Below are 19884 nucleotides of genomic sequence, written 5' to 3'. Positions count from 1 at the left end.
TAGGCTCAATAGCCTCTGCAAAAGGGAGGAGCTTGGGTGTCGGGTCCAGGATACCGCCCCCAAAAGAAATACCATGGTGCGATTGGTGGAAACAACAGGGGTAGAGAGCGGAGCGTATCAGCGGTGAGGGGGGCAGGTACTTCCGCTAGGATTGTCCAATCGCAGGGGTTTGGCAGTTGCTATAAAAGTTCGAACCTCGCAGGTTCGCCTCCTCTCGGATGAAGTACGACGTTGCGGTGTTTTATTGTGCGGCTTCCGTGCTCCGCGGGCCGGGGGCGCACTTGGGCGCCGAGTGGAACTAAGGGCGTCGGCCAACCCCACAGGCCGGCCTAGCCTCGAGGTCCAGCTTCGGCCTGAGGTTCACCTTGGTCCTCAGCGTTGTACACGTTGCCCCCAGTTCCGCCGAGGAAGTCCTAAACGTCCAGACCTACGTCTCTCTAGAGGTAAGGCTGAGCCGGCCCTGGTTTCCTCGATACAGCTCAAAGCCTGTGATGAATTGCTTTAGTTTCTGACACCTCGTATGAAAACTGCGCGCGCAGTCTGATTATTTTGCAAGACTGAGGCTTCAGGGTACGCCTTTTCGGCGGGAGGGGCCGGGGGTGAAAGCAGATCTTGCCTGTTCTGTCGGGGGTGGCATCTGTCTACATTATGGCGCTGTCTGACTTTCAGGGCCATCGGTGACCCGGCTGGAGACCTTGAACGTAAGTCAGCATCAGTCCAGGGGCCTCGTGGTAAGGCGGGAGTCCATGTTTGTGTCTGAAGCGCTTAGTAATAAAGCGAAGGTGGTGAGTGGATGGGAGCACGAGTGTCTTTATTTTCTCAAGCCTTTTGCACCCCAGAGGACTCCGTGGGAGGACTGGCTCATCCCTGGGCAGTCTTAGGAAGGGGTAGAGACATGAAAATGGAAGTTCCTACCAGTTATTTCCCATATATTTGGACTGCCTTCACCAGTTTTGCCTGTAAGACCAAAAAAGACTTGTGCCTCTGCGCTGAGGTGGGGCATGAACTTTTTTTTTTTTTTTTTAAGATTGGCACCTGAGCTAACAACTGTTGCCAATCTTTTTTTTTCTTAGTTCTTTCTGCTTTTTCTCCCCAAATCCCCCCAGTACATAGTTGTATATTTTAGTTGTGGGTCCTTGTAGTTGTGGCATGTGGGACGCCTTCTCAGCGTGGCCTGACAAGTGGTGCCATGTCCACGCCCAGGATCTGAACCATCGAAACCCTGGGCTGCCGACGCAGAGCGCACGAACTTAACCACTCGGCCACGGGGCCGGCCCCAGGTCACGAACTCTTAATTCTTCACTAACAGGCCCCTGAGTGCCAATTTCTTTGTTGTTTGGTCTTCAGGAGGGAAGTTGGCGTTAACCATCTAGGTTCCCACATGCCTCCTGGACGGTGCTGGGGTTCCAGGCAGCCCCGCTGTGCTTTCTCTGCCAACCTGGGTATGAGGGAGTGCCACCCTCTTGATGTTCAAGTCAGGCCTTCCCGAGGGTGGTAAAGGGTAATTTCTTTCAATGGATGAGACAGGCACTCCAGAAACACTTTATTCACTAGGACTGAAAACAAGGGCTGTCAATCAAAAGATTGACTTGAAGATTTTAGTGCAAAGGTGAGCACACTATCAGCCCACTGGCTTGACCTCGCCACGCGCTGACCTCTGCTGAGGGCAGGCCATGGTCCAGTCCACCCAGATGGCTCCCTGACATTTCTCTTATTTTCCACATGCTATTCGCTGTATTACAAGACACAGCCCTGGCATTCTCCAAGGTAACAGGAGAAGAGAATCCTGTTGTTTGAACTACAGCCTCCTCGTGGGTGGGCTGGGAGCAGGTCCTCAGCACAGACACATGCTGTGATGAGTTGTGAAGCCCTCCGCCCCAGGCACAGAGGGAATTCTGCCTTTCCCTGCATGGGCAGCGTGCGCAGCTGAAGACATGGCTTTCTAAGGGGTTAGGCACTGTATGTCCTTGAAGCTGGCTGCCCAGGAGGGGGCAGCAGAGTGCTGTGGCGAGCAGCGGACCAGGCACCCAGCACTGCCTGTACATTGCCGGGTGCCCTCCTGTACAGAAGACGGTTGCTTTTCTGTGAAGGCCTTGGGGGCAAGGCCCTCAGGCAGCGGCTGGTGAAGGGGCTGCAGACCTACTCGCTCCCTAAAGCCCATTTGTTGGGCCCTAGGCTCTAGATTGCCACTCAGACAAGGGAAGGGCAAGGCTCAGCCTGGGAGACCTGGAAACCAATACCCTGGGATTGACCGCTGGGTGATGGAAATCAGAGGGGCCTGTGGACCCTCTATCCAGCCTTCCAAGGGCTGAGCTGAGCCTGGGGCTCCCAGAAGGAAGCCCAGTGGCCACACCCAGCCAGGTTCAGGGTCTGCAGCAGGAGGCCCCACGGCCCTCCCTCTTGACATAGTCGTGCAGCCGGAATTGGGGCTCGCCGGGGGCCTTCATGGAGCGTTGCTTCAATTCCCTGTAGGGCAAGAGTAACCATGGAACAGGGCTGCCTGTGCTCCCAACAATGGGATTCAGACCCTGGGTGTGGGATCTTCCTGGTGCTGGGACTTACTTTGCTATGGCCATGAAAGCCAAGTCCACGTTGAGGCCTGTCTTGGCGCTGGTCTCCATGAAGGGCAGCCCGTACTCCTGCAAACAGCCGCTGCCAGCCTGGTGGGGCAGCCCAGACCCTGCAGCCCCAGAGGCACCCCCTGGCCACCCACCCTACCCCGACTCACCTTGGCCAGCTTCTCCCCATCCTCCCTCTTCACCACACGCTCCTGGGCAGAGTCCACCTGGCACAAGGGTCTTGTGAGACCCAGGGCTCGGGCCCCCCCCCGGCCACCCTCACTCCCCTGCAGAGCCAGGGTGGAGAGGACAGGCTGGGTGCCCACCTTGTTCCCCAGCAGCATGAGCACCACGTTGTGCTGGGCATACTCCTGGATCTCAGTCAGCCAGGCCTGTGTGGGGAGAGCAAGACCAGGCTGAATCCTGGCACTCTGCACCCCTGCTCCTCCAGGCCACACCACACAGAGTGCCTGTGGGACTCTGGTTAACAGGAGGGGATGGAAGTAGTGCTCCCAGGTGCCATGCCAAGGTGCCCCAGACCAGGTACCTTATCCAAGGTGTTGGGCTGATGGAGCTGGAAGGTCACCCAGGTCCCCTTCAGCTCATCCTCTCAACTTGGGCCACCAGGAGCCCAGAGGGTCTGTCTTTCCCCTCCCTGCTGTCAGGAGGGTGCTCAGAACCCTCTGGGACCCTGATGCCATCTGTGCCTGAGGGAGGTTGGGGATGGGGTCAGGCCCCATCATGGCCTGTCCCCCACACCAGGAAGGGAGCCACTGACCTGAATGTTGTCAAAGGAGGCCTTGTTGGTGACATCATACAGCAGCAGCAGTGCTGGGGGCAGAGGGCCGGTGAGGACACCTCCAGGTCCCTGTCACCCACACCCTCATGTATCACACCCTCCTCGTCACCCATGCCCACACCCTCGTGCCTCACACCCTCCACACTTCCTTCCCTGCTCAAGTCTGGGGCACCCTCTAGCCAACAGAGCAGGGCAGCCATAGAGCACCGCCCTCACTCCCTGGAGCTGGGACCCCATGCCCAGGAGCTCACCATGAGCATCACGGTAGTAAGCATGGGTGACACTGCGGAACCGCTCCTGGCCAGCTGTGTCCCAAATCTGCAGTGACAGGCACAGTCCAGCAGTCAGGGCTACCCAGTCCCTCCCAGGCGTCCCCTGCCCTCAGCTCACCCACCTCGAGTCACCTCTTACCTGCAGCTTCACTTTCATGCCATCCACGTCCAAAACTTTGTTCTGAAACACAGCCAACCAGCTCCAGCGAGGGCCCAGCGCCAAATGCACTGTCCCAGGCAGCAGCTAGACAGGTGCCACTCTCCAGTGGGGGTGGGGGACTCCCAAAGGTAGGGTAGGGTAGGGTAAGCAGGCAGTGATCGAGGGACCCCTGGCATGCCCCTGAATTCATTCTTATCCTCTGTGCCCCTCAGCTGGTTAGGCTCTGCCCCCAATGCCCACCTCCTGGTTCTCTGTCTGACACCTCAACCTCCCTCTACCTGCAGATAATGCTTCTTCTTGAACCTAAGTCCTGGGCTCCACCCAGCTCTCCCCCATGCCTCCTACACCTCTCTGCTGTGAGCCCCTCATGGTGACCTGCACACAGAGGGGACTCGGGCTCCTCTCTGCCTCAGCTGGCTGTCCTGATGGACTTGCAGGTTGCCGTCCTCCATGGCCAGCTGTGTCCAGTTCTGGGCCGGGTAGTTCTTGCTCTGCCCACCCTGGAGGCCTGGCACATGGCCCCACCAGCTCCACTGCCCTCAAGGGCCCCTTGTCGCTATCCACCCCAGTCAGTCACTGAGTCCTGTTGCTCTGGCCCCTGCTCACCCCTTTACCCCAGCCTTGCCCAGCCACCCTCCTCTGGTGCCTGGCTCAGATCCCTAGCCAGCCGGCTGCCCTGTGTCTACTTGGCAATTCAGCCTTGCCCACATGCGTCTCTCCTGCACTCTCACGTGCAGACCACTGCCCCCAACCCCTCTCGTGGGCCACCAGCACCTGTCACAGCTCTGCACATGCTGCTCCTTTTGCTTAGAGCCAGTTGCATGACTTACTTGAAGTCACCCATAGTGTTACCCCTCAGGACCATTACTAACACTCTGCCTTAGTTTCCTCATCCACAAATGGGGATAACCAGGGTGCCGATACCATGACTGCTTCAGTGACTTTATGAGTTACTGTGTGCAAAGCACTGAGAACCATGGCTGGCCCAGCGTGGGGTTAAAAGCCTTTGTTCTAATTTAGAAGCCTCTCTCCCCACTGGGACAGCAGCTTCCTGACCACAGAGTCCAGAGCTCGGCCTGGTACATAGTGGGTGCTCATTATGTGTTTGCTGGCTAGTGAGGCTCCCTAGCTGGGCCTCCCAGCTCAGGACTAGAGGCAGGGAGTGGCCCAACCCCAGTTCTCATCTGCTGGGGCGGGGGTGGGCGCTGCAACGTCATCGCTTCCCTCTTCCCCAAGCTCCTGCTGTCAGGGTGCTTCTGGGTCTCCGGGGAACCAAGCGCAGCCATCTGCCAGGCTGGGGGAAGCCAGGAGGACACCCTGCCTTCCCTAGCACCTGGAATAGGGGTGTGAACCACTTGGCCTCACCTCCCTCCCCACCTGCCCCAGAACTGACACCTGGATGAGGAGGAGGGAGGTGGGACCAGGACAGGCAAAGGACCTCCTGCCCCAGGCCTAAACCACCCCCTCTGGCACCTCAACCCTACTTCATCCCAGAGGACTTGAGGGGACCTGGACCCCTATAACAGGGTAGAGAATGGCTCCCCAGGCTGGAGGAAGCCTCTCTTTCCTGTCCTTAGAATGCCCCCCACCCCCAGCCTCCCACCAACAGGATCTAATTAAAGGGTGAGAAAAATGCAAATTCGGGATTTGCCGAGCACACCAGCACCTCGGCACTCGGAATTTAGACTGGTGAGCAGAGGTTGGGGGCTCTGATGCCGGAGCCCCTCAGGCCTAAGGCTGTGCCCCCCATCATTCCCTGCTGACTCCACAGGCTGCCTGGGTGCTGGAGGGGCTCATGGAGCCAAGCGTCCAGGAGCATCTGCCCCAGAAGAACCCCAGGACACAGCCCTCTGGCTGGGGGTGAGGGTGAGGGGCTCTGGCAGGGGAGAGCAGCCAAGCAGGAGCATTTGCGTGAGCCTCCTCACTCAAGGGCAGGGACTTCTCCACAGCTCCGGGACAGGGTGTGTGCTCCAGTGCCACAGCTGCCTGTCTTGTAGGTCCTGGGTGGGTCACCTGGCACCTCAGGGCCCCCTCTGTACAACAGGGCAGCAATGCTGGCCTCCCAAGTGGACGTGGGCCTTGAGTTCCCTCTGACAGCAACCACCGTAGGGGCGCCAGTGCCCACCTCCCCTGAGGCAGAGGCTACAACCCTGCAGGGTCATGCCGGCCCTGGGCACAGGGGTACCATCTCTGCTTCGGTTGGATGCAGCCACCACCTGTCTCCAGGACCCTTGGGGTGTCGGGAGGTGGGCATCTTTGTGGTTAAAGGGTACCACCTCAACCACCCTGATCCTGGGAGCCAGGAAGTCCAGCCAGGAGCCCCACTTCATGAGCCTGTCAGTGCCACGGGGATAATGAAGAACCAGCTGTGCAGGGGTGCTGTGAGACTCAGTGAGCTGGGGTTGGGGGCCAAGGCAGGGCTGGGACCGGTCAGTGCTCAGGACATCAGCCTCTACTCTCACCCGGAAGTCGATGCCCACGGTGGAGATGAAGGTCCCCGCCAGGAAAGCCCCATCCTTGAAGCGCACGAGCAGGCAGGTCTTCCCCACGCCCGAGTCCCCCACCAGCATGACCTGGAGTGAGCAGGAGGGTCAGAGGGGACCAGTGTGCTGCTGGCCCACCCAGAGGTGTGTATGGTTTTTCCTGAACTGCCTTGGTCAAAGAGCTGTGGCTGTGGGTGAGGGGCAGGAGTGGAGGGAGGCATCCCAGGCCCACAGGTTCAGTAGGGCCTGGGGGAGACACAGCAACTATGGTCCTGGCTGGCTTGGACCTCCACCTTCCACCTCTGAAAGGTTCTGTGCCCTCTCTCTCGAACAGTGGCCCATCTCAATCAGCAGGGAGTGGGGGCAACTGCCTCCATCCACCGCCCTACCTAAGCCCACCCCCAGGCCCTGGACACCGTGCTTGATCTGGAAGGAGAGCATTTGGGGCTTGGTGGGGAGCAGAGCCTGGCAGTTGGTGGCTGGGGACCTCCTGAGAGGCCTGTGGGGGCCACCGTGCCAGGGGGCTTCTTCCAATTCCAGCAAGACTCTGGAGGAATTTGCCACATGAGGGTCAGATCTTGGCATCAGGAGCAGTCTGGCCAGGTCTGTGGACAGGGAGGGTCAGGCCTCCCCCTACTCCTCCCCATCCCCCAGCCTGCTGCCAAAGGCTCTGAAACCCCACGATGGTCCTGCCAACCCCCCCAATTCACAAGATTCTGCCTTGGCCTGGAGGAGGCCGCAGTGCTCCCCACCCTACTGGCAATCCTCTCACTAGTCTCCCCCGTAAAAAAAGAGGAGACCCGCAGACCCTGGGTGTGAGGGAAGGCAGCATATGGAAATACAGAGACGGGCGGGGGCGGTGGCACTAGGGAGCTGGGAGAGGACACCTGCCAGGCTCTGACTTCCCCGGAACCCCTTGTCTGGCCCTGCCAGCTGGGGGCTAGGGGGCAGGCCTTGCCAGCTGTTGAGTATCCTAAACCCGGGTCTGACAGCTGTGTGTGTGTGTGCGCGCGCGCGATGCACCATGCCAGCCGTGCCAGCTGCGGGGTGCCGCTCGGGTCGGCTCCGTGCCCAGAGTCCGCAGGGCCCTGTACCCGCTCCCTGGACCCCCTCCCCGCTGGGTTCCGGCCGGACGCCACCTGCTGCACTCGCTTGGGCGCGGGGGAGGGGGGCAGAGGGGGTGCCCGGCTCACCTTGAAGGCGAAGTCGTAGAAGTCGCCGCTGCCGCCAAGCGAGGGCCGGCCGGGCTGCGGGGGCCCGTTGCGCGGCGCCTCGGGGCCGGGGCGCGCCGGCCGGGGCCCGTTGGCAGCGGGCAGCGCGGAGGCAGCGGTCGCGCTGGCCCCCTTGCTCTTGGGGGTCTTCTTCCTGGACATGTCGGGCGGGCGCTCAGTGCGCTCCCGCTGCAGCCGCCGCGTCCCGGGCTGCCCTGCTCCCCGAGCCCGCGGAGCCCGACCCGGACCCGAACCTGTCCCGAGGCGGCAGCGGCGGCGGCGGCGGCATCCCGGGCGCCAGGCTCCCCGCCGCCCCGCCCCCGCCGCCCCACAGCCCGGCAGCCACTCAGGTCCGGCCTCCCGCCGCCGCCGCCAATGGCCGCGCTGGGGCGGGGCCATGCAAATAAGCTGGCCGACCCGGGGGCGGGGTCAGGAGGCCGGGGCACTGTCCTGGGTGCTCCAGGTCGGTGCGCCTCTGCCTAGTGGGGGGCGCTCACCCTCACCCCAGGCACAGTGACCCCCGACTCTGGGGCCGCCTCTGGGCTTAGGCGGGGGTGTGGGGCACTGGGCCCGGGAGAAGGAGCACCCGGGATCTTGTTGCTCCTCTACCTGCTGTGCACCACCCCGCCGCGTGCTGCCCCTTGCCCAGTCACCCCCACTGGACCTTTTCCGGGCCTAGAAGAAGGGGAGTGCCTGAAATGGGGGTGCTGGGGGAGTGGGCCTGCATCAGTGGACACCCTGGGATTCTGTCCCTTCTCAGCCAGAGATGGCACCTGGCCTGCTGTGGGCTCCCCTCCCCTCCAGGGCAGGCGGGCCCAGGAAGCTCCAACAGTCGGTCTTGGCAAACAAACCTGGGTGCGCCGAGTGCTGGGGCTCAGCTGGCAGCTGGTTACAGAGGCAGGATATAGCGGGCACAGCAGAGTGGCAGGGCTGAGCCGGCATGGCGCTCTCCCCCACAGCTTCTGCCTGCTGGGCTGAAGCCTCCGGGTCCTCAGGAAAAGGTAAGTCAGTGTCACAGCCAGCAGCAGGCCCTCTGAGGGTCCCCTCCCGTGGGGCTGTGCCCTCAGGGGTCTGGGAGGTGAGGGAGGGGGGAGGCCCCTCCCCCAGGCTATGGCTGCCCTTTGGCCTTCCAGTGCCAGGTTCTGGCCCCAAGGGGGCCAAGTGCTGGTTGTCCCCATTGGTCCCTGACAGATCCCTATCCTGGTCCTGAGAGCTCCTCCCCACCCAGGCTGCCTGAGGCTGTGTCCCAGGACCGCCACCCAAGATGCTCTGGGTCTTGAGGATGGGGTCATGGAATCCTAGGAGTGGTGTCCCTCGCCCAGGGCTTGAGATCAGTGAGTGCAGACAGAAGGGCAGCGCTTCTGGGATCAGTCTCTGCTCCATGCTCCTCTGGGAGCTGGAGAGATGGCCTGGCTGTCTCCAGAGACATAACAGCTGTCACCAGGAGGCCTGAACCTCCTCAACTGGCAGTGCCCAGAACCCAAATGATTATAATGAGCAGAAGCTGCCTCTCAGGCTCAGAGGTCTGAGAAAACACAAGTGGAGCATGCTGCCCAGCAGAGCGATTCCTCCAGAGGGCCTGGCAAGGTCTTGCACGAGAGAGGCTGTGGAAATCTGCCCTTCACTGAGTGTCATCGTGTGCCAGGCACATGTCATCTTCAAAACTATCCCGCAGGTGGGTGCTGCTATGATCCTAATGTTCAGAGGGGGAGACGAAGGCTCAGAGAGGGGAAGGGAGCTGTCCAAGGTCACCAGGCTAAGAAGTGGCAGAGCTAAGATGTGCACCTGTGAACTCTGGCTCCAGAGAGCATAAACTGTCCCATGGCAGGGTTGGCCCAGGGGTTCCCTGGAGATTCGTCCCTCAGGGGCCTGTCGGAGCTAGGGGACAAGCCTGAAGAAGCCCTCTGAGGGCCCCCTGGCCTCCTTTCCTGTCTTGCTCCTCTGGCTGCCATTTCTTTCAGGCCAATGTCCAGATGTATGGGCAGTGGGGCCTGGGGTCGGGGTGTTGAGCTCCAACTGCTGTGGCCCTGGGGACTCCAGGTATCCCACTCTTATGAGGTCAACATCAGAGTGGCTGACCCGGGGTCTCAGCTACCAGTGCCAACTGGCCCCAAGGTCCTGGGCAGTGAGCTCCCTACCTCCTCCTCCCAGCTGCTTCCCAGAGTGTGCCTGGCATGGAAGCCACAGAGGAGTCTTTGTTCCCTACAGGTGGGGGCTGCAGGTAGGACAGCCTAAGTTGGAGTGGGGGTAGTGCTGATGGGGTGACCGGGAAGAGGGAAGGAGGCAGACGTGCCAGAGAGGGTGAGAAGCCAGGAGGGGAGGGATGCTGAGAGCAGCAGAGGAGAAAGGCTTCACCTTGCAACCTTTAAAGTCAGGAGAGTGTATGTGAAAATCCAGGCCTCTGGTTTCTCCTGAGAAGAGGAGCTCTGGGCCCCTGCATCACGGCACCCCTCCTGCCTCTCTGATCTTCCAGCAGGCCTCATCTTTGATCGTTGTGTCCCTTGATTCCTCTGTTTGCCATCTGTCTCACCTTCTGGAATGTAAGCTCTCTGGGCACAGGAAGCAGCTTGTCTCGGTCACTGCCATATCCCTGGCAGTCGGCTCCAGGCCTCAATAAACAGTTATTAAATTGGTGAAAGAAATATGAGTTAGAAATGCAGGCCCCACCTCAGGAGGACGCATCATTGCTAACAAGGATTTAAGGCAGAATGTGCCTCCACGTGTGATGAGAGCAAGACTAATGTGATCAAGTAGGGAGAGCAAGGCTTTGTGGAGGAGGGACATTTGCACTGGGCTTTGGAGGTTGAGCAGGAGTCCAACAGGAGAGGAGACAGAGAAACTTGCTAGATGGAGGGAGTGAATATATGTGTGGGCTCAGAGTGCCAGCAGGAGGGCACTTTGAGCAGAAAAGGCCAACCTGTGGTCCTGTTGCTTAGAGGAAATGGGAGGTCATCCAGCAGGTAACATAGGAGAGGGCAAGATCATAAGGAGAATTTAAATGTTTTGCTAGGAGCTTGGAAATTGTTCAACAAGAAGTAGGGACCACGCCTGGTTTCTGAGCAGAGCCACAGAGAGAGGATACTGCTCCAGGAATACAGGGAGTGGAGAGGAGGGGATGGGCAGTGCAGCCTGTGGACAGGGAGATGATTTTGAAGGGGATTGCAGGAGCCCATGGGGAGGTGATGGGACACAGGGGACCTCTAGGAGAGACAGAATCTGCAGGCCTGGAGGTGAGGCAAGGAAGAGTCATAGCCCATGGGGCAGAGATGGGGGCGGGGGGTGAGGTGGGTGAAAGATGGCAAATTCTTTGCTACTCCTCCCAGTGAGGGGGGAGAGTCGCCTGCCCTGGGGTTTGGGCAGGAGCTATGATCGCTCTGATTGGCAAATATGGCAGAAGTGACCATGTGTCCATTTCTGGACCCAGACCTTACAGACTGGCAGCTCCCCACTTTCTGTCTCCTGAAACCCTCAATCTTGGACCCCAGCTGCCACCCTGTGAGAAGCCTAGGTCGCCTTGCGGAGAAGCCTGGGTGGAGAGGAGCCCACCTGCGTGCCAAGTGAGTGAAGAAGGCGTCCTGGCAGACTCTGTGCAGAGCAGAGGGAAGCGTCTCCCTTGAGCCCTGCCAAACTGCAGATTCATGAGCCTTTGGGGATGATTGTTACGCAGCAATAGGTAACCAGAACAGGCTGCCAGCAAGGGGAAGGAAAGGGGGCAGTTTGGTGGGGATGGCTGGACCTGGGGATGCCCAGATTCTTGAGACCTTCAGATCTAGAGAAGAGAAGATGCCCTGCAGGCCAGGGCAGGTCCCTGAGGCAGGGTTTAGAGTTAGGGTGAGCCCTGGGACTGAGCTTGAGGTAGAGAGTGAGGACTGTGTTCCCCTGGGGAGGGGTGCCTACAGCCCTCAACCCTTGGGCCACAGGGCTGGTTTTGCTGGGCAGGGGAGGGTCCACATGTGTCTGTGCCCAGCAAAGGGATAGAGCAACCCTAGGTCTGCTCCAGCCTCCTTGAGGCCTCACTCCTGGACCCTTACCCGCAGCACCATCCAACAGCCCGGTTCCTGCCCCCTCATATCAGAGTCTCTAGCTCCTTGGCCTCTGCCCTCTGCCTTGCCCTTCTGGGTGTCTGACCCCCTGTCCTGGAGTGACATGTGCCATAGTCCCCAGACGTGACAACTCCTTGGGATCTCTGGCCTGGGGCAGCCCTCCGGCTTCACCTCCACATACCACTCACCCACAGGGTGTGGCCCTCAAGCCAGGCAGGCTCAGACAGGAATAAGAGCCCTCCTCCACTTTCCAGGCTCTGCTTGGAGCCCCATCCTCCAGGCAGACTTCCCTGGCTCCTCCCACCCCTACTTCCTGCTCTGTGGACACTCATGTGGACACGTAAATTTGCTCTCCAGTGGTTCCCCAGGGGGCTGTGCTGCCTCTGCACCAGCCTGTGAGCTGCCTGAGAACAGCGCCCATCCTGCCTGCTCCTGCCGCCACCAAGCACTGAATGCCGAGCTCCATGACTGAGCAGAGCAGAGCCAAGCTGGACTTCAGGAGTCCCTTAGCAAGGGGGCATGTGGCAAAGCCCCCAAAGTTTGTGTCCTCAGAGCACCTCAGAAGAAGTCAATCCTGTGCCATCTCAGGGAAAAGAATCCTGGCTGGGAATAGTGCCAGAAGGCAGAGGCTCTGGCTGGGCCCCTCGCTTGCTGTGTGACCTTGAGCGTGTGGCATCCCCTCTCTGGACCTGCTCTCCTTTCTGTGAAATGAGGGGGCGGGAGGAGCTGATCTCTAAGGTGCCTTCCAGCTCAAACACCTTATGTTCTCTGAAATCCGTGTGAACGTTGCCATGGAGACGTCAGAGAGGAACTGCCGCAGCACTGACTGCGACTTCCACCCCAAAGAGAGAAGAAGTGAGTCACCCCAGAAAGCAGCTGATGTCAGAGGTGTAGTCCTCCCTGCCCCCCAATGCCCAGGTGCACCGGGACCGCACTGAGTGTCCTGCCCCTGAGGTGACACTCGCCGTTGTTGCATGTGGCCCTGCTGGGCAGGCAGTAAGGGGCAGGTGTCCCTCCCTGCCCGAGCAGGCGGAGAAAGGACTGTTCGGAGTGACGGCTGGAGTAGGGGGCTGTTTCCTTACAGTGTGAATGCAAGGACCGCCCCATGTCATTGCTTCCCACGCAGCTCAGGTACTCACACCTAAGTGCTCTTGGCTGTTCCAGGATGCAAAATGCGCCAGCTGCAGAGCGGGGGTTCAGGGAGAGGCCTCGCTCTGATCCAGGCCCTGTGCTGAGGCCCCGCGTGGGCAAGACCTCTGGGCTTGGGCAGCCCAGAACCCTCCCGGCTGCCTCTGAGCGCCACGAGTGGCCTTGTGGCAGGGGAGGCATGGGTGGACCCGGGGTAACCATGGCAAACACTGAAGTCTGAAGTCTGAGCACCGGCTGCCCCTGCAGTGGGCCAAGCACTTCACTTGCATTGTCTCTTCTTGTTTCTTAATTATAAAAATAACATATGATTTTTGCAGGCATGTCAACAATACAAAAAGTAAAGACAAGAATACAAGTTCTCATTCCCCCCAGATCCTACCCTCCGGGGGTAACCACTGTTCGGTTTGGTAATGAGATCTGTGTGAGATTCCTGTTGCCTCTGTGACAAAGTTCCACAAACACAGCAGCACAAAACGACCCAAATTTATTATCCTGCACTCAGGAGGCCAGAGTGCGAAATGAGTCTTATGAGGCTAAAGTCAAGACGTCAGCAAGGCTGGCTCCTTCTGGGGGCTCCAGGGGAGAATCCTTGCCTCTTCAGCTTCTCAGCGTTTCCAGCTTTCCTTGGCTTGTGGCCACATCACTCCAGTTTCCATTTCCGTAGTCACCTGGCCTTCTATTCTTCTGCTGTCACAACTCCCTCTTATAAGGACACTTAGGATTCCATTTAGGGCCCACCTGGATAATCCTCCATGTCAAGATTCTTAATTTAATCACGTCTGAAAGGTCCCTTTTGCCATATAAGGTGACATTCACAGGTCTAGGGGATTAGGACCTGGATGTCTTTGGACTCCATTATCCAGCTTACCCAGTGCCATTCGAGTTTTCTATTTTGGGATTTTGTTTGAAACAAGGGTTCTGTGGCTGAGACAGACCTAAAAATCGCTGGGCTATGGATTTCTTTTTCTGTGCCACCTTTGTCTAGTTTGTTTTGGTATCCAAATTATGCTGCTAAATACATTGAATATTGATGATAGATATGCATAAAATACATTGAGATGTGACCCTTGTTTTCTAAGAGTATAAATAAAATCACATTATTATCTGGGCTTTTCACATTTGATAGGATTTGCCCATAAAAAGATCTGGATTAAGTGTCTTTTCCTGGCATGGCTCTGATATGTTTTTAATTACTTCCTTTATTATTGGTCTGTTTGGACTTTTTATTTCTCCTTAAGTCAGTTTTTGTAGTTTGTATTGTTCTAATATGTAATGATCTTATCTAGATTTCAAAAGTTTAGACAAACAATTGTGTATAATTTTCTCTTGTAATTTTTAATTCTTTGTTTCTGTGAATAAACCTTCACTCTTAATCCTAATATTCTGCATTTTATTTTTCTCTCTCTCTTTCAGCCATACTTGCTGGCAGGTTTTTTTTTTTAATTTTAATACCCTTATATATTAAAAATAGCTCTTGATTTTATTAATCAATTTTAGCCCTTTCTTTTAAAATAACTAATTTATGCTCGTAGCTTTCTAATTTCTTTCCTTCTACTTTGTTTTGGTTTATTTTACAGTTGTTTTTCTAGAATGTTGACATGAATGCTTAGTTCGTATCCTAGTTTGATTTTTCATGCTTAATAATAATAAGGTGATGTTATCAGTTTCTCTCCATGTGTACTTTTGCATCTCGCAGGTTTGGAAAGATGTATGCTCATTGCTATTAATTTCTTTATAATCTGATTTTAATTTTGATTTTTTTGGGCCAAAGAGTTATTTAAAAGAAGGTATTTCAATTTCCACATGGTTAGCTTTTTAAAAATCAGCTTTATTGAGGTGTAATTTCCATACAATAACATCCCCCAATTTTAACTATACAATTGGGTGAGTTTTGACAATTATAGAGTCATTTAACCATCACCATACTCATGATTTAAAACATTTTTGTCACCCCAAGAATTCCCTCATGCCCCTTTGAGATAATTCCCTCCCCTCACTTCTAGTCCCTGGCTACCACTGACCTGCTTTTTGGTTAGATATTTAAGAAGGGCTTTATTGAGATCTCGTTGACATCCAATAACTGCACATACTCCAGTGTACAATTTGTGAAGTTTTGACATATGTGTACACCCATGAGACCATCACCGCCATCAAGATAATGGAGATATCTCTCACTTTCACATTTACCTTCTAATTACCTGGATTGCCAGGATGTCCAGCTACATCCTAAGATCCTCTGTGGGTGGTTCTTCAGGCCTATACTCAGGTAGGTGTCCATGGATTAGGGCGGACTTGGGGGAGCCTCAGCTGTGGGCTGGAGTCAAGATGTGGTGGGGTGAGCAGGTGAAAGGACCCAGAGCACCCCTAGGGGGCGGTGTTGCCTAAGGTCACTTTCTTGCCTTATCATTTTCCTCGATCTCACCAAAATACTGTTACATAAAACAGAACTTAGTAACTGTGCTGTTCAAATTCTCTGTATCTTTACTGACTGTTAAAAAATTGGTCTACTTGCTTTGTAAAATTCAAAAAAAGGTGTACTAAAGTCTGCCACAATGATTTTGTGTATTTCTAACAACTTAGCTTTGTGTGGTGACGTTCTGTTTTAGAGAACACAGCAGTTCATTATATATTCTACACAGATTGTACCTTTAATTTGTGTAAAAAAAAACGCTCTTTTCCCATTTATTATCTTTTGCTTTAAGGCTCTATTTTTCTGGTATTAATACTGCCACCTCACCTTCTTTATGTCTTCATTTTCCTGTCTCTTTATTCTCAGCTTTCTGGGTTGTCTTAACTGTGTCCCTATAAATAGCATTTACCTGGATTTAGTGTCTCTTCTCATTATGATAATCCTTGTCCTTTAACAGGACACTTTAACTCATTTACATTTATTATGATCACCCACGTGCTTGGCCTTACTTTGTGTGTTCTGATTAATACACTGATCCATTGTTTCCCTTTTTAATTCTCTCCCGGGATGATCAAGTTTTCTTGTTTTTCCCCTCTGCCTGCCCTGTAGTTTCCCCCTTTCTTTTATGCTAATAGTTATCATTAACTGTTAGTAAAAACCTTAAAATCTATGTTTTATCAAGAATTAGACATTTTCCCAATGTCCCCCTCCCTGAATCTAACAAGTTCTCTGGCATATTTTATTTTCTCTGTTTCACCACAGGGTTTGTTGAAATAGTCTAGAATTTCATTTTCAGATAATTTCTTCTTTAAACATTTGTCTTTTCTATTTCAAAAATCCTTTCCAAACAATTGCATTTACTCCACAACCACCTTCAAACAATCATTTAGACCTGATTAATCTGTTTTGCTCATTTTGCACCACTCTCTCTTATGGGTGTATCTTCCCATATCTTGAGTCCTTGAATCTTATCAATTTGTCATCTGGTTAGAATTAAAAGCTTGGGTTTGGAATATAATCCCAGTCCTGCCACTTACCTGCTGTGTGACTAGGCAAATTTCTTACCCTCTCTGTGCCTTAGTTACCTCATTTAATAAAGGGAATAATAATAGTACCTAGAGTACTAGAGGTATGAAGATGCAATGGAATAAGGCAATGAATGAGTGAATGGAGAACCGAAGGCTGTGAGCTGCCTCCCTACTATCACTCAAGAGGCTCTCAGCACGAATCCTCCCACTCCTCAGGAGTGCTCTCTCTCTGTCCGCTTCTCCCTCTCTGCTGGCATTCTTCCCTTAGCCCGGAAACTCATTCAAGTCTCTCCCATATTAGGAAACGACCTCTGCCACTGCTCTGTGCCATCTCTTGGCCCCTGCCTCTCTCTTCCCTTTCACACTTGAGCTTTTAGAAACCTTGGGCCACATGTCACGTCTACACTGTCTCACTTGCTACCGACCTGATGCATCTGGCTTCCTACCGAGCCCTCTGCCTAATGTGCCCTCAGTAAGGATCATTGGTGAGCACCGTGCCTTCAGCTTTGTGCAGGTGACATGGCAGGGTTGAGGGACAGGATGACCTGAGGATCCCTGTCCAGTAGAGACACCAACATGCACAAGGACAAATGCTCTGCCTGAAGTAGATAGCTCATAAATATGTGTCCCCTGAATGGCTGTGTGATGCAAATGAGCACACGAGACAGGGGCTGGGAGGCTTCCTGGAGGAGGAGGCATGTCAGCTGAGTCTGCAAGCAGAAGTATTCATGGGATGGGATGGAAAGCATTCCAGGCAAAGGGAACAATATGGGGAAAGGCCAGGAGGTGGGAGGCTGTAGAGAGTTCTGGAAACCCCAAGTGGGAGTCCACGTGGGCCTGTGCAGTGTGGGGGGACTGAGGGGGAACTTGCAGCTGCCTCATCCCCAGCCCCCGTTCTGTTCCTGCAGCACAAGCCCCTGCTGACTTCTCCTCTGTAGACTTTCCCACACCGTGCCTCAGTTTCCTCCTACTTTAGCTCTCTCGCTCAGACTCCCCCAAGCCTCTCTCCTCCCCACTCTGGGTTGGTGTCCCCTATCTCTGGAGTCTTTCACCTGCCCCAGGTGCTCTTGCCTCCCTCCCAGCTTCACAACCCCCTCCCAGCTGCACTCTAGGCACCTACTCAAGTGGTCTGTGGTGGCATCTCCACCCACCCTGGCCCCCAACACCAGGCAGGGCATCATCTGAGCCTCCTCCTTCTCCACCACCCCCTCCATCCAGTGCTGAGGCTCCTTCCCACCTGGACTCCCTGGCCCCGCCCCCCTCCCCTGCCTCATCCTATCAACCCCATCTTGGCTGAGGCCCTCATGGCAGTGTTTTCAGACTGGGTTCCCAAGCACTCCCTCTGCGATTCTGTGTTAAAAGGTTCCTGAAGGCCCAGCCCTGTGGCTAAGTGGTTAAAGTTCCCAGCACCCCACTTCAATGGCTCAGGTTCACGGGTTCGGATCCTGGGTGCAGACCTACTCCACTCATCAGCCATGCTGTGGAGGTGAACCACATACCAAATAGAGGAAGATTGGCACAGATGTTAGTTCAGCGCTGGTCTTCCTCAAGCCAAAAAAGATGAGGATTGGGGCCAGCCTGGTGGTGCAGTGGTTAACTTCACACCTTCTGCTTCGGCAGCCCAGGGTTCACTGGTTTGGATCCTGGGTGCTGACCTAAGCACTATTTGTTAAGCCATGCTGTGGCAGGTGTCCCACATATAAAGTAGAGGAAGATGGGCACGGATGTTAGCTCAGGGCCAGTCTTCCTCAGCAAAAAGAGGAGGATTGGCAGTAGATGTTAGCTCAGGGCTAATCTTGCAAAAAAAAAAAAAAGAAAGGATTGGCAATGGATGTTAGCTCAGGGCGAATCTTTCTCAGCTTTTTTTAAAAAAAAAAAAAAAGATCCTGAGGCCTAGAACGTTTGCAGGCTCTACAATCTCTCCTTGTAACAATGGAAGTTCCCTGTCATGTCTAACTTAAGTCCCTCCCCCAACTTGCTCCAAGATATTCTGAGTTGGAGACAAAGGGGCTTGTGGGAGTTGAGCCCTGAGAATGGACCACAGCAGTCAGAGCTGGACTCTCCTCAGCCCAGCGCAGGCTTTGGGACATGGCAGGCTATGCGTTCCCTGTTATTCCCTGGCCTCTGCCTGTGCCAGGGGCCCACCTGTCCTTCCTTGGGTCTTTCCTCGGAGATGGCTCTGGGCTGAATGTGATCCTCCTGCAGCCCTGAAACTTAGGCTTGCTATTTCCATTGCACAGATGAGCAAAGGGAGGCATCTGGGCGCCCTTTCATTCCCAGGAGAATAGCAGGGCTTCGGTGTGCCCCACAGTGGTCCTGCTTGGGCTCCCCCAGCGAGTGGCAGCAGGACATGGGCCCAGCGTGGGTTAGTCGAGCTTTCCAGCTAGTTTAAGCAGAGACACAGAGCACAGAGAGAAAGCTGGGAAGCCTCAGGGTGCAGCCTGGTGCCAGTCTTGGGACAGGGGCCTCACCTATGTGGGACTCTGGGTTCCCCCTCCCTGTGACCACTCATCCTCTGTCCAGGCTCCCAGGGGACAGACCCAATTGGCCAGGTTGGGTCAGGCATCCACCTATGGCCCAATGGGCCATAAACTAACAATTTTATTATTTCTTCATTATTTAAAAAGTTGAGATATAACTCACACACCACAAAATTCACCCTTTTAAGAGGAGAATTCAGTGATTTTTAGTACATTTTCAAGGCTGTGCAGCCATCACCACTACCTAATTCTAGAACATCCTTGTCATCCCCAAAAGAAACTCCATATAGTCAGCATCACTCCCCAGTCCCTGGAGCCGCTAATCTATTGCCTGTCTTTATAGCTTTGCCTATTTTGGACATTTCCTATAAATGGCATCATAAACGTATGTAGTCCTTTTTGTCTGGCTTCTAACATGTTTTCAGGGTTCATCCACGTTGTTCGGCTTGGATTCGTCCTACTACGTGCGTTAGTTCCTTAACTAAATCCTCTGTGCGCACACAGAGGAACCAAAGCTCCGTTGGCAGAGCCACAGCACGGGGTACTTCGTCGCCAGGAAAAGAGTGGGCAAGTGGCGGCCACAGAGGGAGGACGCGGGCGCCCTGGCACGCAGACCGCAGCCTCCCGCGCTCTGGCCGGCAGGTAGGCGGCAGCAGGGATGCTGCGCTTCACCTGCCCAGGGGAGGCCCACCTTAGGCGTCACCTCCGTGACAGCGGAGACTAGCCGCTACACCTCGCCGGCGCTCTGGCGGAACTCCACGAGAGGACGCGATGCGTATTTACTGAGCGCCTACTGTGTGCCAGGCGCTCGGGATACGGCGGAGATCGAGAGGGACAGAGGCGCTGGGAGTGGGTGCACACGCAGGCCGCGGGAGTTAACGTTGCTGGTGTTTTCAGGGCTGTGACTTATGACAGCGGACTGCTGGGAGGTAGGGACGCGGCGGGAAACCGAGGCGCGGCGGGAGCCGGGAAGGGAGCAGATGAAAGGCCGCGAGCAGGCGGGGCGGGACCTCCGGACGCCCCGCCCCCGCCGCTCCTGCGGGAAAGGGAGCCGGCCGCCGAGCCCACAGCGCGGCGCGAGGGGCGGAGCCTCCACTCGCTCCGCCCACATGGCCTTGTGCCCTCCCCCCGTGCGGCCGCGCCACGGCAGAGGGGAAGGCGGAGCCTCCAGACTCCCCGGCCCTAACCCGACTCTGCGGCGCAGGGGGCGGGGCCTGCGGACGCCCCGCCCGCCCCGCCCGCCCCGCCCGGCGCCGCGCCTGGGAGAGGAGGAGCCGGCGGCGGCCCGCAC

The 19884-nt window shown here is 55.7% G+C and overlaps 1 protein-coding gene, 1 long non-coding RNA gene and 1 other non-coding gene across 3 annotated transcripts; 2 read left to right on the top strand and 1 right to left on the bottom strand.

Annotated features, from left to right (window-relative positions):
• The first annotated feature begins 219 nt into the window (after nucleotides 1-219).
• On the top strand, nucleotides 220-799 carry LOC124243023 (uncharacterized). Its single transcript, XR_006889573.1, has 2 exons — nucleotides 220-443; nucleotides 670-799. It is a non-coding gene; the product is annotated as an uncharacterized LOC124243023 (long non-coding RNA).
• LOC124243141 (small nucleolar RNA SNORD60) lies at nucleotides 484-566 on the top strand. The gene has a single exon (XR_006889636.1). It is a non-coding gene; the product is annotated as a small nucleolar RNA SNORD60 (small nucleolar RNA).
• Nucleotides 800-1305: 506 nt separating the features above from the next.
• Nucleotides 1306-7776, bottom strand: RAB26 (RAB26, member RAS oncogene family). The gene is made up of 9 exons (XM_046665590.1): nucleotides 7466-7776; nucleotides 6252-6362; nucleotides 3769-3810; nucleotides 3609-3675; nucleotides 3337-3389; nucleotides 2885-2950; nucleotides 2729-2785; nucleotides 2563-2639; nucleotides 1306-2466 (listed from the first exon to the last, which is right to left on the bottom strand). The coding sequence occupies exons 1-9, from the start codon at nucleotides 7643-7645 to the stop codon at nucleotides 2364-2366; spliced, it is 756 nt and encodes a 251-aa protein (XP_046521546.1). The 5' UTR covers nucleotides 7646-7776; the 3' UTR covers nucleotides 1306-2363.
• Between the last annotated feature and the right edge of the window lie 12108 nt (nucleotides 7777-19884).

The sequence above is a fragment of the Equus quagga genome, chromosome 7 (assembly GCF_021613505.1).
Source record: "Equus quagga isolate Etosha38 chromosome 7, UCLA_HA_Equagga_1.0, whole genome shotgun sequence".
NCBI classification, from domain to species: domain Eukaryota; kingdom Metazoa; phylum Chordata; class Mammalia; order Perissodactyla; family Equidae; genus Equus; species Equus quagga.
This window is presented reverse-complemented; position numbering and strand designations above follow the sequence as displayed.